This window comes from the organism of the source record quoted next, unplaced genomic scaffold (genome assembly GCF_019419815.1).
Source record: "Pyrus x bretschneideri cultivar Hongxiangsu unplaced genomic scaffold, Pyrus_bretschneideri_v1 Contig30, whole genome shotgun sequence".
In the NCBI taxonomy this organism is placed as follows: Eukaryota; Viridiplantae; Streptophyta; class Magnoliopsida; order Rosales; family Rosaceae; genus Pyrus; species Pyrus x bretschneideri.
This window is the reverse complement of record NW_025999613.1, coordinates 1,989,636-2,007,672: the sequence shown is the minus strand read 5'-3', so window position 1 is coordinate 2,007,672 and position 18,037 is coordinate 1,989,636. Positions and strand designations below refer to the sequence as shown.

The 18,037-nt window shown below is 37.4% G+C and overlaps 2 protein-coding genes across 4 annotated transcripts; both read right to left on the bottom strand.

Annotated features, from left to right (window-relative positions):
• Nucleotides 1-107: 107 nt before the first annotated feature.
• LOC103954806 (AT-hook motif nuclear-localized protein 5-like) lies at nucleotides 108-4,932 on the bottom strand. The gene is made up of 5 exons (XM_009366633.3): nucleotides 3,954-4,932; nucleotides 3,401-3,468; nucleotides 2,514-2,645; nucleotides 913-1,071; nucleotides 108-698 (listed from the first exon to the last, which is right to left on the bottom strand). The coding sequence occupies exons 1-5, from the start codon at nucleotides 4,417-4,419 to the stop codon at nucleotides 471-473; spliced, it is 1,053 nt and encodes a 350-aa protein (XP_009364908.2). The 5' UTR covers nucleotides 4,420-4,932; the 3' UTR covers nucleotides 108-470.
• Nucleotides 4,933-14,049: 9,117 nt separating this feature from the next.
• Nucleotides 14,050-17,468, bottom strand: LOC103938484 (putative pre-16S rRNA nuclease). Of its 3 annotated transcripts, none has more exons than XR_007260382.1 (7): nucleotides 17,054-17,468; nucleotides 16,913-16,970; nucleotides 16,004-16,072; nucleotides 15,831-15,926; nucleotides 15,449-15,538; nucleotides 14,842-15,004; nucleotides 14,050-14,494 (listed from the first exon to the last, which is right to left on the bottom strand). XR_007260382.1 is itself a non-coding variant. In XM_009348484.3 (6 exons), exons 1-6 carry the CDS (start codon nucleotides 17,200-17,202, stop codon nucleotides 14,954-14,956), a joined length of 513 nt encoding a protein of 170 aa, XP_009346759.1. In that variant the 5' UTR covers nucleotides 17,203-17,468; the 3' UTR covers nucleotides 14,582-14,953. The 3 variants fall into 3 exon arrangements, 1 of the variants encoding a protein (XP_009346759.1); XR_665971.3 differs by having other exon boundaries at nucleotides 14,050-14,461; XM_009348484.3 differs by lacking the exon at nucleotides 14,050-14,494 and having other exon boundaries at nucleotides 14,582-15,004.
• Between the last annotated feature and the right edge of the window lie 569 nt (nucleotides 17,469-18,037).

The following is an 18,037-nucleotide window of genomic DNA, read 5'->3' as shown; positions in this document are numbered from 1 at the left end:
CTCAGAACTGATGGCTCTTTTCATAATCACTTCCAAATGAGCCCTGAATGGCTCAGACAATGCTTCATCACCTAAGTGGCAAAACACAAGTTGCTCCGGAGACAGAATAAATGAAAAAGAGACTCGTTCATCCATGCATATGCAGCATACAATTCTACAAATTGTCATTTTTGAATCGGTTACAAACTTCAAATGGACTTTTGATTCAAATAGGAAGTTTCCACCTAAAAGCCAAAAGAATTTCTTGCTACTGACGAATATTTTAACCTCCACACTACTTGAAACTTCCTCAACGAGTGAATTATGTCACCCGAAACATCCCCTGGAGTTATGGATTTTGTTACAGATTATGTTAGCACAAACTTGTTTACCCACCAGTGGGTGAACAAGGGTCGGAGAGTTGCATCACAGATTCAGTTCATTTACAACACATATATACAAACCTGGCATGTGTCTGTTGCAGCTTATCTTCACCCTCGAGTCAAGTCAATACCGGTGTGGGCATTTCTCAAATCAACTTGCCGCGAGCCAGGCCAAATGCCTGCTCCGGAGGGATTATAATTTTGAGTTGGTGGGGCACTGCTTGCTAGACCCAATTTCTCGCTATGCTGTGGCTCGGAATTCTCATCGCTATTGGGATCAGCCAGTTGCTTGTTCTTGGTCTTGGAGCCACCATATACGAAACTGCAAAGCACAACCTGCAACAACACATGAATTAGATCTCTCAATAGGTCTCCACATTCCTTCACTACAATTAGAACTGATAAAAAGTGCTTTTAAGATCGTCCATCGTCCGATGCTAGACAAATATCACGTCACAACATGTGCGCATGTGCAGACAACCAGCAGGAAATAGGCATTAGCATTGAGCCTAGAAACTTTGAACAAATTACTGTGCAGTAAACAAAATACCTGCACTGGAGTTGCTGCAATCAGCACTGCCACAGCACCACCAATGACATGACCATTAGGATTAGAAAGGGAAACGCTTATTCCCCCTGTTCGATTGCGAGGTCCACCATCCTCTGCAACTAAGTAAGAACCTGACAAGCATAATATCTGGAACCGACCCTGCAGAGCCACATAAACAACCGAGTTATAAGGGAGGAATAAGCTAACTATTGCAAAAAATTGGACTTGCAAAAGTAAGTGCATTTTTAGATGATTCACTGTTTCAGCATTAAATAATATGACAGACAATCTACTTGATAAAATCAAGGCATGTTTCCGGGAAGAATATATAAACCTTTTGAGCTGCTCCAGAAAGGAACAAAAGAAAGAGAAATGTTGCTTCTTGGAGACAGAAGTAGGCATTCAAGCTTACTTAAACCTGGATAGTATCTGAGATTCTGAACTAATTACTGTCGAACAGAGTCCGCTAACAGTTAACCCCACTCCTAATGGCACCTGTTCTCCTCTTAGTAATGCATTAACCAGTCCACTTTAATTATGTTAGGTTCGGCCACTGAGAAGGGTTGGCAACTGCCTAACCGATAATCACCATAAGCATCTCTGATTCTAACATTCCAATTATCTGGAGATCTCACTGAGACTTGCAGCTGTTATAGCCACCATCAACCCATAAATCTTCAAACAGCCAGTGCGCTGTCACACGGCAACATCTACAATTCCCAAGACCCTTTGAGTTATTTTCTTACCATTTTCCACACGTACATTCCCTGCCTCCTACCCGCCCCCCCCCCCCTCCCTCCTCTTCTCTTTTTCATTTGTCTCCTTTTCATTCTATTCTTTCATTAGTTGTAATTATATTGGTGGCCCGAAGGCCGTCAATGTATACCAACTGCTTTTCTCCCCATATGTATGTGATAAGTACTAATTACTGCGCTAATTTCCCTTTCCTATCAGCTATTTGAACCAAACAAAGTGCTCAAAGTATTAAAGAAAATGAAATGTACTCAAATTATAACCAATCACAAACTTACACAAAGAGCGGACAGCTCTTTGCAATTGTAAACATTACAATGCTCAACAACTAAATTACAGTTGCAACTTAAGGTATTTACAAGAAATGATTTAAACAAATGGAAGAAAATTTGCAGCTTCCTATCCTAGTTTTGGAATAGAAATTCTCAGTAAAACTGAGATCTGGTCCAACCCAGAAGGAAAAGGAACTAAAATGGAGTTATTTCTTCTGCTCCATATGTTTTTCCTACGGACATAATTTTTGCACTAATTTCTCATCAGGAACTAAAAATGCTCAAATTATTACAGAAAATGAGATGTGTTATACATATAACCAACCACAAACTTGCACAATGAGCCAGGACAGCTCTTCGCAATCATAAATGTTACAACACTTCACTAACTGAACTAATTTGCAACTTTAGTATTTGCAAGAAATGTTTTTATAAAATGAAAAAACATGCAGCATATCCCCCACTCTCGTAATTATCCATAATTTAGATATAGTCCAACATAAAAGGAAAGGCATCTAAAATGGAATTCTTTCTTAGGCACAATATGAGCAAAATTAGAGATAAAATTGAGTTAACCTCATATGTGACACTGACACCAGTAGATGCAGGCTCACGTAGAGTTACTGAAGACACTGCACCATTTCCTGACAAGATGCATAGCGCCCTTGGTCTCTGTTGTGCAAACAACAATAATTTTGCTGCAATGTCCTATAGAAAAACAATAAGGAAAAGTTTAACAGGGGCAGGAGCTCATGTGCATTTAAGCAATAAATCAACACATAATTATCATCCAAAAGCAAGTTAAACATTGACATTAAGACTTTCATCAAGAACCAAACGCTAAAGAAACCATTAAGGAAACAGTAGACAGACAAGTGTTGCATTCATATAGAGTAGCCCTACTTGCGTGTGTTTTTGCAATTGTATGTACTATGTATCTCAACTTTCTGGAATCCTAGTGATACGGCCATTCCATTTAGGCAATAAATGAACACATAATTATCATCCAAAAGCAAGTTCAAGACATTGTACATGTTATAAACTTCTAATAATTCCTACCATGCTTTAACATAATAACAGGTAAAGCATTACGCAAAATTTTAATAGTGTAATTCTTATTCCCCTATAGATTCATGATCCAGAAACTTTTACTGCAATATTCGAAAAACTATTTGGTTCAGAAGCTTCTAGTTCGCTATCTGAAGCAAGCATACTATGGGCTGGTAAGAATGATCAGTGCCCATTTCTAGTATTCATCTGTTTTACTTTCCTTATGCATGAACTTAAGAGCTTATGCAGAATTGAAACCATAATTAAATAAAGACAACAAACAATGACAACCTCCTATGTCTTCACAAAGGGACTGTTGAACACAACATATTGGAGCAACTCCATTGTAGAACACAAAATGTTTGTGACATCAATTCTTAGTATCTTAGTAATACGAGCGGTGTATGGCATACCTCTCCAGCTCCAATGGTGATAACATGGGGTGCAAAAGCTAATCCAGCTGAATTGTTCATCCAATCCCCTATGAAAACAGTTTAAAACGTCCAAGACATAGTAAGAATAAGCCGCCTTTATAATTCATGTGAGAAATAGAAAAACTTGAACTGGAAAATTACAAACATCTAAGCACTAACTATCATAAAAAATAGGTGTAGCGTACATAAAACAACCATAACATTAGAATCTATGACTGTTACTTCTGCGTGCATCTCTGCTTCTGAACTCCTATACATGTTTAGATGTTTGTGCTAAAAACTTGTTAGTGAACACCTCAAGGACATTACTCGTAATTTACAAAATGCAGGAAGTTTAGTAACATTAGCAGAATTGGCATGAATTAACCACCATTTATAGAAATCAAATGAACGAAGTTGATAAGAAAATGCTAACAATAATGGGCCACTACATGCTAGCCAACTAAATTTAGAAAAACTGATAAAATTAGAACCATAAGCAAACAAAAGTAAGGCATAAAAAAAGGATATTAGAAATTGCACAGAGATTTACCAAGAGTAGCCAACTGTTGCTTCCTACCACTCCCAGGTGGCCTCCCTCTACTACGTTTCGGGGTCGGACTGGTTGAACCCGGTGTAGGAGTAGGTGTTGCAGACATGGGAGACAACCCCAGAGAAACCGGCCCATCGGGGCCATACTTCCGGGGCCTCCCTCTTTTCTTCTTTACAGGCTGAGCTGAAGGCACTCCGGGAGCGACATTCATGGTACTGCCACGATGTTGAAAATTGGGTCTTGAAGGCTCTACTGAGAATGTTGATCCCGCAGAGCTGACCCTCACATTGGACTGAGGTTGCATGAGTGTGTTTGAGATGGGCCTGAACCCAGGTGGAGCATGATGAGGTCCGCCGCCACCGCCAGTAGCCTGTGACCCAGGCATAGACCCACCAACCCCTCCTCCCCTATGGATGTAGTATGAAGCTGACCCACCAGACAATCCCATTGCTTCCCTCCCATCCATGCATTTACTAAGAGATTTGTCACCAAAAAACTCACTTTTTTGTCACCTAAAGATTGTTTCTACAAACCCTCTTGGTCAATTCTTCAGAAAACGGAAAATTCGAACAAAATGGGGGAAAAAGTTAAAACATTATTTTCAAAAACAAAAAAAAAAAGAGGGAGATAAATCCCTTTTAACCCTAAATCTTCAAAATACAGAAACAGAGTGAGCTTATAAAAAGAAAAAAAAAAAAGGGTTTTGCTTGAAGTTTCGGAATATCTAAAAAACCCTATAAAGCTCTGACCTTTACCCACAGAAACAAGTAACCAAGTGACTGCAGAGCTTGAACAGTACGACCCCTACAGACCCATCACAGAAAATGCCCAGCAAAAACCAAAATGTAGAAAATCAGGAGCTCAGGCAGCTCTTGAGCCACTGCCTCAGACACAGCAACAGAACAAAACCCTAGATTTCAAATCTAGGGTTTTGACAGGAAAATGCAGGAGGTGGAAAAGGGAGAAAAAGGAGGGAGGAAAAGACAAAGGGAAGACGGGAAGGGGGGGTTGGGGTGGAAAAAATGAATTGAAAATTTGAGGTTTTGAATTAAAGTTGCGAGTGTGAGAGAGAGAGAGAGAGAGTGTGTGTGTGTGTGTGTGTGTGTGAACTACTAGAGAGAGAGAGAGAGAACTTTTTCCTTTTTCTTTAGTCTGATCTGAGGCCTGAGGGGAGTTGTGGTGTGTCTGTGACTATTAGATAGGAAAGGCCTAATGCTATTGGACAACAGTGTGGAGCCTACCAAACTACCAACCAGGATGCCCTCATCAGATTGCCCTTGCTTAGGGCACAGAGCCCTCCAGGGCCCCCAGTCCCCACATTCCGCTCCACTTTCCCTCCCTCGCCTCTCTCTCGTTTTCCTCTTTAATGACCCCTTTGGTGTGGGCATCTTTTGCTGGGTTAGGTTCAACAGATTGTTAATCTGATGTAAACAGTGCTAGGAGACGAAAAGTAATACTTTACTAATTGGAATGGGTTAGAATTTGGTCATGGGCGGGTCTCAAATGGGAGACAGATTCTTATAGTATGGGAGTTTACTTCTTTTTCCGAGCCACTAAATACAACATCGTCATGATTTTTTCGAACTACTATTACGATATTGAATATGGAGAGTTTAAAATATAGTATTGTTATAAAAATTTAATGGCATTGTTTTAGTGATTTAAGACGCTACAATGACAATAAATCTATTAAGTATAAATGTAGGAAAATATGTTTTCCTTCAATGTTATTGATGTAACAATATCGAGACAAATGGAGCAATAGCAAAGTTATATGGATTAGAAACAAATTAATTCGTAATTAACGTGGTCAATAAAGTGTTCATTACCGGTCTAAAACTAAAAAATAAGAACATGTGTTTCAAACTTGACTATACAAGTGGGAGTAAAAGTCATGTGACCCACATGACACCCACCTTTGTTTTGGTATTTTGTACCCGAATTTACACTCTCTGGTCTAATTGAATCTAGCAGTCCAAATAAGGTTGAAAATCATATTATGCTAAATTACACCCTTGATTTAAGTGATACGAAACTTTTTTTGGTCCAAATGAAGATGATGGAATGGACACAATCAAGGCCTAGTCAATGTAAACTATTAGGAAGATTTCTGTTGATTGACGTGATCACGAGACAAGGTATCTAGACTTAACGAAAACCTGTAAATACAAACTTTAAGGAAAAGAAAATGATCCTTAATTAAACACACAAACGTATCATTTTATTCTCTTCAATTCCTCTCTAGGAGCAGCACAATGTAATCCATAGTCTCGCTTTTCAATTTCCTTTCAATACAAGTTTTTAATTTACTTTATGATATTAATTAATTTATTTTGTGCAATTTAACTGCAGTTGTCTTTTTTTATTTATTTTTTACGCATTTTACTTTCCGTCTTGCTTTTGCAATTTTATTTAATTTCAAAGAACTTTTATTTTTACGCACTCGCTCTTCATTTAATTTACTTTCTCACAAGTAGATTAATTTTAATTTCATTTATTCTAAATTCCTTTTACTTTTTCGCTCAATCCTTACCTTCACCATTTAACATTATTTTGGTTGTTGCTTCAAAGCCTTGTCTTCGAGGTAAAAAACCGTTCAATCGTTTGATTAGAAATCAAATCTAAGGTGCAAACGCAATTCACACTCACATCTTTTCTACATCGGGCAATTTAGTTCACGTGGCAACACACTCACGCATCCAGACAAAGAAAAGACTAAATCCTTAAAAAAAAAAACAAAAGGGAAACAGTTTAGGCATGCCCAGTGGCATACTGTATATAAGCAGCCAATATGGATTGTAATATTCATATCGGTGGATAAACTACGGTGAGTATGGGTTTAGTAGCCAATACATAAATAATGAACAATATGGTTTTAGTAGCCAAAATGACTCGGGCAGCCAATATGCCTCTAATGACATTACTATAACACTCTGTTTGGATGAGACAATTTAAGATTACTAAAGAATTTTAAACTGACGGAAATTAAAATAAAGAAATTTTATTTTCTAGAATTTATGAATTTTCTTGTTTGGTTAGCCTAAAATAACAACGGAATTTGTTATTTTTAAACTTTTACTCATGAAAATTCAAAAATAACACCTATTTACATGAAACTTAAGCTTGTGAATTTTCTTCTTCGGTTGTAATAGTCAATTTGTTTATAGTGGTCAATATGACCAAAATAATTCAACCAACATAACTAATGGTTCGGATTATGAATTTGGCGAAACAATTTACTCAAACTAGGAGTGCTATCCTAAGGTCCTCTTTTTGAGGTCCTGTGAAGGCCTCTTTTATATAAGTATAGGATTAATCTAACGATACAAAAATTGATGAATTTATATAATCTTGTTACACTTAAACAAAATCAAAACGCGCTAAAAAATAAAATAAAAAGTGGGTTCACGTTCAAATTTTTGACAGCTGCAAGTTGAAGGAGAGCAGTGTGAATTCCGATTTCATAGTGTCCTCAGAAAAGTAAAATTCTCTTTGAAGCTACGAAAATGTATTTCCTTTATAGTTGTATTGATTTCAATTTCTCCCAATTTTCCCGTCCCCATTGTCGAAAAAAGTAGAATCACGTTGATGTTTATCATAGAATGGAATTAATTGAGTACCATTCTTCTTTAATTAGGTCTCATAGTAACCCAGAAATGCTTCCTAATTGAGCACCATTCTATTTTATATTTCTTTGTGGTGGTGGTTCAACCTCATTCTTCTTTCTTTTTTTTTTTTTTTGCTTCACTTTTAATTTTAATTGCAAATTGTTGTATCATGGAGGAACAATCTTACCAGGGACGATCTTGAACCGCCAGCAACGATCTTCAAGGGTGGAGCAGAGCGGTAGAAAGGGAGGGTTGGGATGACGTCCTTGGCGAAATATTTCTATGAGATCGAACTGGTTACATTTTTGCTCATCCCTCTCAGGAAACAGGAATGAAGGATGAGTTTGAACCCTATTTTTATATTTTAGCATGTTTTGATTTTGTTTAGGTGTAACATGATTATATAAACTCATTAATTTTTCTACCATTAGATTAATTTTATGGCTCATATAAAAGAGGTCCTCACAGGTCCTAGAAAAAGAGGACCTTGAGAGAGCATCTATTACTCAAACATGCAACGAAGGCTGTTCTCCATCTCCTTCACAAAGGGAAAAGGAAAAGGGAGAGAGGTGGCCCGAGAGTAAATTGACATAAAGCATATGGAGGAGTCGGCCCTTGAATTTTCCATTGATTGAGGAAAATGCAAATACCGTACAAGATGAAAGTCAACAAATAGCCTAGTTCGACGACCAAATTACGTCAAAATACTGACGAAATGTGAAGTTTTAAAACCACTACCATATGTCAAAGTTGGTCGATCAACCAGACTTGGGGGGCATGAAAAAAGGGCCAAAATAATGACCAAAAGTTATATCGGCCATGGGTTTAGGGTTTGGCTGAGAGAAGAGTGAGGCTGAATTATTCGATAGGGAGATGCACCACAGGTGGCCAAAGGATTACAAGCTTTGGTTGGTTTAGTTTTCAATACAATTTGAGTGGTCTTAATGCGGAGTTTTTGTCCGCTTATTGAAGTGGCATGATTCTTTTGCCAATTGATGGTTGATCGCTAGCTAATCTGATAATTCAATGCTAAAAAAAAAAAAAAAAATTGAAATGTCATATGAATTTATACTTTTTTTTTTCGATTTGTCATATAAAGTAAATTTTAACTCATTCATTATATCAATTTTTTGAAATCATCCATTTGTCATATCTTCCTAATTCTCCTAAGTTTTTCATTCAAAATAAGTCATGTGCTTCTTGTTTTTATATTTATATATTTATAGTTATACGAAGATATATTTACACTAGGGTAGGGTATATTGGTTTTGGACTTGTGGGATCCTTTTTCATAAGTTCTCTAGTTCTATTTGGTACGAACAAAAAAAAATTTGGCTAGTAAAAAAAATGAATGAAAATTGTTGGCTATAGTGATAGGATTTTTAGTATATGCACAAAACAGATTAAAATCACACAAAATACTTGCAAGAGAATAGGTAGTTGTACTATAATATAAACGGCTATAGCAAGGTCGTTCTTCACAGGGATATTTAAAAACAATTTATATTTAATCTAAATCTTAATTCATTACTTAAAACAAAGTTTTAGAAAATATGTTGATTTTATGACCTAGCTTAACGAAACTGATTTTAATTAAAACGATTAGAAAAATCTGCAATATTAAAAAAAGGGAAAGAAAATAATTTTTGAAAATTAATTTGTAAAAGCACTAGAGTTCTAACAATCCTATGTAATTTATCAATTACCTATGAATTAGACATGCAACTTTGAAGGTTAGGTTTTCCTAATGTACATTCTACTTGGACCTCCAACCTAGAATGTATATCAAACATGCAATTCGGATCACATGTAAACATAAAAGACTTACTAAGCTTTATTAAAACTCTTTGAAAAATCATGCAACCATTAAGACGTGGTGTTCGCCTTAAGTGAAATTACAATTATTAACCACAAGAAGTCATAACCAATTTCAAGAAACCTTCTGACAAAATTGCATCAAATTACTTTTTTAAAGATCCTAATGGTAGCTAAGCATTAAGATGATTGACACACCCCGATCGAGATCAGGGCATGCTGGTCGTCGCGTGGAAGTGACATAGCCAAGTGCACAGTGCGGAAGCTAATAAAATAATAATAAAAATAATATCCGGCTTAACACAAGGTAGTGACATACATGTGCAAGCAAAGTGTGAAAACAAAGTTCAGAGCACGAAGACCTAATGCAGTCCGGGAAAAAACGACACAACAAAAGTACACCCGAAGGTGGTCCTACACTAGTGACGGTCTGTCAGATATGCCGGGGAAATCCTCAAGGAAGCCACCAAACGTGCTAGCCAACTAGAACCTGGAGGGACGCAAAACAAAAGCGTGAGTGGGCAAAAACAATCAAAAACCATTTCAAAACAAATTCTAATCCCTCGCCGTAAAACCTGTATACTTCCCAGAAACATAATATACATATATATAATCATGCTCGGAAAAATATGCCATGCCACATGTCTCTAATTAGAATGTAAGTGCCCAGGAAATATCGAAATCAAAGCTATGTAAACTGTCAGCCGGAGTCACCTAACGTGACCTATACGGCTGAATCTAGAGCTCGAATCTCCATCTCACTAACTATACCTGCACACGAGTCGGAACCACCTAAAGTGGTCTGTACGACAGGCCTGGGTGTAATATAGGTACGCTCAAGTGCTACGATCACGTGAAGGCTGGGCGAATAATCGTGGGTCACCTACGAGTCGGAACCACCTAAAGTGGTCTGTACGACAGGACTGTGCACCTAACTTGGATCCAAGACGAGCGTATGGTGCAGGAGGTGAACATCACGTGAAGGACTGTGCCCTACACTGGGCAGGAGCACTAACATCGGGGGTGCAAGTTATGAGCTCTCTATGTATCTAGAATCACTACTGAAAGCAAATATAAAACATACTCACCTGGCACTTTCCCTTGCGTTCGCAGCGCCAACAAACAATATATATATATATATATATATATATGCTACTAATAATGCATAACCAACGATAAATACAATGCATGGCATCAAGACGTATAAACATTTTAATTCATTTTCTGGGAAAAACATAAGTATACAGGTATATACGGAAAACCAAAAGCCCACTCACTGGTATGTAGAAGGGTCGTAACCTCCTTGCCTCGAATGACCACGCTCGTCCTCGGGATATGTCTCACCTATATGCGAAACAACTACAAAAACGTTAATTTTAAAGCACATAACCAACCTTAATAAATAACTTTTCATACAATGCTCAAATGGGGTGTATGAATACACCAACGTGATCTACTCAACCTCAGGAACATCCCCATATTTTTAGAAAAAATTTTCACCATCACACGCGCCGGCCAAGGCACGGCCACACGCGCCTGCCACGCGCAGGCACGTGCCTGGCACGCTGACAGCGTCAGTTAACGCCATCAGGAATATTCCGTTAACTTTAACGGATTCCGTTAACGCCGTTAGGAATATTCCGTCAGTTTTGACGGAATATTCCGTCGTCTTCTCCGGTGAGGCTCCGGCGCCGGAAAATCGGGAAAATTTCAAATCGTGATATCTTCTTCGTTTTTCAACTAAATTTCACAAAATTGGTACCAAATTGAAGCTTACAACGAGAGGAACAAGTTCATACCACTTTCAAGTGCTAAATTCCACGAAATCTCGCCGGGAAAACACCACCAACTCCGGCCAACCTCGAAACTCACGATCCCGACATCCAAAACCTTCAAACGAACCACCCCAAGCCTCCAAAAGACCTCACCAAGCTTCCTACAAGCTTGAAATTCCCAAAAACATCAGAATTTACGTGTGCATGAACAGTGACAAAAATCGGGTATCTCGAGTTCGACGTGAAAACGAAGGTATCCTTACCTGAAATAGGTATGGTTGGACTTCTACGGACCTCGCGAGCATGGCTATGTACTTTGTTTCTTCGATCTGTGAAGATTTGGGTGGTTTCTAGGTATGTCCGTACAAATGGAGGGGGAAAATGGGAAGGAGAGGGCTCGAGACAGGGGGGTGCAGGGCAGGGAATGGTGAGGATGTGTGTGTGTGGAAATGTGTGTGGTCCACAACTAGCGACACCAAGCTCAAAACAACCACACAACGTAAAGGTGACTCTAGGGGCAAAATCGTCATTTCACGCGTACGTTTTAAAAATTTCCAAAACGGGCTGTCACAATGATAGTTTAAACATAGTGATTACTAATTCAAAGTACACATGCATAATATCATAAGCAATTAAATAAAAACTACATATTCATACTAATTTTCATGGCCTCGCCCTAGCAAAAGAAAGTTAATTACACATATTCATAATTAAAATCAAAAGGAATTTTATTGAAATAGAACAAGAGTTAAAACACCTTGAAGGTAAAAGTCTCAGAATCTTCAAAAGCTCTAGCCAAACTACTCTCTCCAAAGTCGTACAAAGAAGACGACTAGGGCTAGCCAAAAGACCTTATTTATGCTACTACAGTTGAAATCATTCCTAGAAAATGTCTTAGAATAAAACTAGGAAACAATCTTCTAGTCAAACATGGAGAATATGCCATCAAATTGATCAACCACGTTTTTAACTCAAAAAAGCTCCAAAACAGGCACAAGATAGCTTATTTTAAAGACATTATGAACATATCTTCATGAGGGTCCAAACCCAAAAGAGACAATCTTGGACACCAAAAAACCCAAATAAGCCCAAAAACGTCACTTTGGCAGCATTGCACGCTACTCATTCATTTCATCACCATAAATAATCCGTTCAGTAGAAAAATATGAAACATTGCCATGAACTAGTTGAAAGACTCACAAACATCCTCCAATTGAAATCACTCCAAAATTCATCTATTTGATCACTTTTTATCAAGAGGAAGTTGAAAGTCCTACATTGAAAATATAATTCAAAGTATCAAAATTTCACCAAATTAATTACCAAAACATACCAAGAATAAGGGAAAATATATAATATGAAATCAAATCATCATAGAGATTATTTGAGCAACATATGCATATATTAACAATTAAAAAAAAGTATGAACTCAAAACAAATCTAAGTTCCATAAAAATTCAAGGCCTAGTGGATGGTGAACCAAGACTCCTTCCATAAATGAAAGAAGAAAGTTTGAACTTTACCCTTGAAGCATCCTTGTTTTTAGAAGGCAACCACCCAAGTGGAGGGCCTTCAAGTCCTCTCCTTGCTCCTTGGATCTTTGTTTCTTCATTGCTCCTTTGCTCCTTGAGAATTTGATGAAAGGATTCTTCAAGCAGCAAAGAGATGGCACCTCTAAGTCCACACACCATGGATGTGATGTGAAGACAAGATGGATAAACTAGGAGAAGTTTTGATGCTAATAAAACTTTATCTAGTTGGCTAGCTAAAGAGAGAGAGGGAGAGTTTGTGTGCCTCCAAACTTTCTCTCCAAAGAACCCTAATGAGTTTTTGCCTATAAGGTCACTTTTACACACACAAGTGAGTGACATAAGTGAAATTGAGGCCAATCCTCATGTATAGCCAGCTACCCTAGTGTGGGTGGGCTTGTGTCTCATTTTGTTTAAATTGTCATACAAAGTTTAATGGACCTTATGGATCAAAGCTCATTGTGCCTAGAAAACCCGAAACTAATTTGAAGCCTAGTACAAACCTTTCTTATGATAAATAAATAATTAATTAATTTTAACCATACACAATCAAACTATTTAATTGCTTATATCCATCCCATTTACATATCTTTCATCTCACCCTAATACGATGTACGATCCATTAGGTTACAATTAACGAGGCAGTGGATGATTGTAACTCTTACTAAACAATTGTGAATTAAAACTTACTTTCAATCTCCCTATGATGAAGATTAATGATTACTAATATTCAAGGCTTTCACAAACCATGAGTGACACCTGACAGTATGTCATGGCTACCCAAACTAAATAGAAGTGGTTGAAGAACTTATTCAGTTACAACTACAATGCAATACAGTGTTTCTCTAATTCAATACTCCTAACCACATTGTTTAGTTGATAAATTGTTTGGTTGATAGTTTATCTCATGTCTACTATCCAATACGATACTTCTGTATATGATTCTAGTAAATATGATTTGGAACATTGTTCCTAAGTCATATTCATATGATTTGGCCAAGGACTCTCGAACCATATCTTAGAGTATTCTTCTTCCACTATGGAAGGTTAGAGGTCCCTTGTTGTACACTTACATGTCTCTACGGATAAATTAATGACCCAACAATGCTAGGAACATGCCCAAGATGAGGCATGTACTTTGTTACATTGTCAAATGATGAAAGACACCCAAAAGGCATATGTGGTGTCTCAAGTCAAATGACTACTTGTATGTGTATGTACGTATAAGTGTGTGTATGTGTATATGTGTGCGCGTATGTTAATGTATGTATATGTATATATTATGCATATGTATATGTACTTTCGTCTTAGCACATGACATTATTTTGCTTCACTGGCTAATTATTCGAAATGCCGTCAAATTTGAGCATTGGGTGTTGACGCACTCCTTTAGTTAATTTATAAACTGACATGACATTATGACGAGTTTTTCAATCTGCCACACCTCGCGGGCATAAACTTTTGTGAAAATCGAACATGGAGGTAATTGAGAAACAGTTTCTAAACCGCCAATGTTTTGCACTCGAAAAGGCATCTACGCAACTTAAGACACACGGATGAAGATAGTCCGAGATCAAGTTCCACAACTTCACACCGGATATCAGTGCAAATCCAAGCATCCACACCAGAAGCATCCTTGATTCCGCCCTGGTAAAGAGAACATTTTTCCATCTGCGTGACAAAACGTTGCAGCTCCCTTACAACAAACCTCAGCCCTCCATTTTTGTAGATTAAAAACCAGCGGATGTGATGAGTTGATATGCGCAATACGCAGCTCATGCCTGAAAAATATAATGTGGTACAGTGGTACCGGTCTGTTTGTCAATAGGACTGGAGTGCTTTGTGGGTTTGTTTGTTATGCAAGAAAAGAGTTGCCAAGAAAATCGACCGGGAACAAACTCTGGAAAAATTCTCCCCAAAACGATTTAAACGGAAAGCTTGAGAACTTAACTATGTTATGTCAGTACTAACTATAATCCTAGTTTTGAACATTACAGTACAAAGTCCAGAAGGACAAAATTGGAGTCATCGTCATCGGTTGAGACTCGAGTGTATTTGTCTTCACCAAAATTTTCATTTGTGATAATTTTGATCCAGCTCCAATAGCTCAGGAAAGTACTAAGTTTGCTTACCAGTTAGGTCAACGATCTTAGAACCTTACCAATTCAATTCTTCTATGATAGGTGATCCGCAGAGTGTATCTTGAGTGCAGTCGTAACGTAATCGCTCTGTCATGAACAAGTAAGAAACAGCTATATCCATTCAGAGACACTTTACCGAGTGACGTCAGACTTCAGCTCTCTGTTCACATAATCCAAGTATCCCTGACAAATATGGAAATATAAATTGATGTTAGCACCCAAGACTCTGAAAATTGATTGGGATGAATGCTCTTCGTATTGTCTACTTGAAAGAACCAAAGAATCAGTTCTCGTTTGATAACCACCATTTCACATGATTGAGATATGCGGAAAGTACATATGGGAGAAAGGATAGATGAACAAAGTTGGTGGGAGAGAAGAAATAAAGAATAATGAACGAAAATGAAATCTTGAGAGGGAAAACAACTCACAGTAGCTTTTGGTTTTTAGTTTTCATTTTGTGTACATTTCTTCTACATCTATTATAAATTTCCCCATATCTCAAGCACAAATAGTGAAAAATAAAAAACCAAACGGGGTCCCTTACAACATTTATTCAGTTTTATCTAGCACAATCCGACACCTTTTATTGGATTCTATGAAACGGAAGAAAACATACAACACTACCTGGAGTATACCGACAGCAGCAAACTTGTCCATAATTGTCTTGGACTGAACTGGAGGCAGATTCAAAGGCTTCAACAGTAGTTCCACATTCTGTTTGCGGTAAAATAAAATCTGAGATTCTAGATCGCTTACAAAATAAGGATACTTGTTATGTAATTTGTAAAATAGCCTAGCTCTTTAAGTGTAGGCTGATCTTCTGCCAGCAAACAAAGTACACGCAAGATCTTTAACATTTGAAACAAAAAAACTGCAAAACCTAACGGATAGTAAATTAACACTAGACACATCCAAGTTAGCAGCAGTGCCCATATGATGAATGAATAGTGTGTCAGAAGCATCATGTCACAAGACTAAATAATTTTCCCACACTATACGCACTAACCTTTGACGTAAATCCCTCGTCCCAATATGTATACTTTAAGCCTTCCAGTTTTCTTGTCTTAGAGAGGTCGTCAATGAAAAGCTTCACTTGGACAGCCTAAACAAAGACAAGAAAATCATGATAAAAAAAATGAGAGAGTCCCCACATAGACAACTCAAGCTAAGAATACACACATCAGGAGTCCCTTTTTGTCTGTCGAACGGGTATCCAACAATGAAGCCCACCAGAGAAAGCTCAGAAATCTGCATACAGAAACAGAAGGAATTATGAATCTGACTCAGGAACTAACATGGACCAAGGTTTCAGACAGTCTTACATCACTGATGTAATATCACGTATCATTTGTACTCATGCTTGGTTACATGCCGGTTACGCCTAGAAATCTAATGATATTGAATACTTGGGTATGACCAGGAGAAACCAAAGTTCCTAAACTCATGAGAAGTTCAGAACCAATCACGAAGAAAAACTAAATGCATATAGATATCATTGAGGCAGCACCTAATGTTGCATTAGCATGATTTCTAGACTTCACTCTGAAAATTACTTATGTTTAAAACGTATAAGATTACGATAATGTCTTTGGCCACATATTGCTATAGAAATGCGTATAACACGGATACAGATGAAAACAATGAGAGGCATTTGGCCAATTATCTGACAAGAACAAAACTATTAACATCTTGTATGAGCCCTATCCCTATCGTATCGTAACCAATGTTTAAAATTTCTTCGATACGGTCGATATTTCCATGGAAATATCCAAAAAATTAAAGAAAGATATGGAATTTGGGGGATGTCTAAACTTCATCTCATATCAGAGAAACGCTTAAGTTTAGGCTAAAATCGATATATATCGTCAATATTGCTGACACATCAGTTAAAATAGCGGAGAAACTCATATTTCGTTCAAACCAATGTTTGACAACATACCCAAAGTTTCATTTTAAATTTCCAGAATTTAACAGTGCCAGAACATCTGTAACTTCAATTTCTAGTATTTAACTTGTAAATGGCCCTTCAATTAACATAAACAAGTAAATAAATCAGCAAAATGAACAAAAAAACAAAAAAAACCTCACCAAACTCTGAAAATCGGCAGCCATCAAACCAATATTTGATTTCTTCCTCAACAGAACACTGCGGCGCATCAAATATTAAGAGACCCAAACTCATACGTGAACAATAATTTGAAGATTTACAGGAGGAAATTATTCCAGTACCTCAAGGGCGACGCAATCTTGTTATGAAGATCCGAAACGGCTACGCCGACGTACTTGTCGCCGACGTCCAAACCCAGCAACCGCCCGCGTTCCAGAGTATTGGCCTTGACCAGATCCTGGAACAAGTTCAGCGGCTTCACGTACCTCATCTATATATTTGACGAACTCACTTATGGATTTTGTCCAACACTTACGGCGTCGACTGATTAGCGAGGGAGTGCCAGTGCCAATGTTTATGTGTGTTTTTTTTTTTTTTTTTTTTTTTTTTTTTTCCACAAACGATATTACGAGGAGAGTTTTAGTTAGGGTTTAAAGTTTAGGTTCTTACCTGTATAATGAATAATTAATAGTTTAAATCCGTCTTCAACAAACTTAACTTTAAACTTTTCACTTATAAAATAAATGAACAGGAATACAACTAAATCTTACTGATTAGCTATGTTTGCTTAACTTCGTCGCACTTTAGAACTTGTGAAACGGACAAGTTAAATGGGTCGGACTGGGACCCAAAGATATAGTGGGCCATTAGGCTGAATGATTGTCAGCCTGCATTAGGCTGGCCCAGCCCGTTAAATATTTGGTGCTTTTGCAAAAAGTTTCCTGTTATAATAGCCCGTTTACTATTTCAACCCTTTTTCAAAACTTCTACATTTTTTTTTCTTTCTAAATTTGTCAATGAGAAATCTTATATTTGATTTTTGCTAAATGCGAATTTAAATCATATTACCACTAGCCGATTGGGAGACTAATTCATCACCTTACCTTAGTGTAGATAATATTGTTTGTTCATTAATTAAAAAAAAAAAAAAAAAAAAAAAAAAGAACCTTTGGCAATGGGATGGGTCGGATCGAGGATGCCTATGCGGTGTAAAAGTAAATTGAAGGTATTTAAAGTTATTATCAATTCGAGTTATGTTTAGCGAGATAGAGTGAAATTGGGAGTAATCTTCGGTGAAAGTCACTAAAAAATAGAGTTAAAACTGG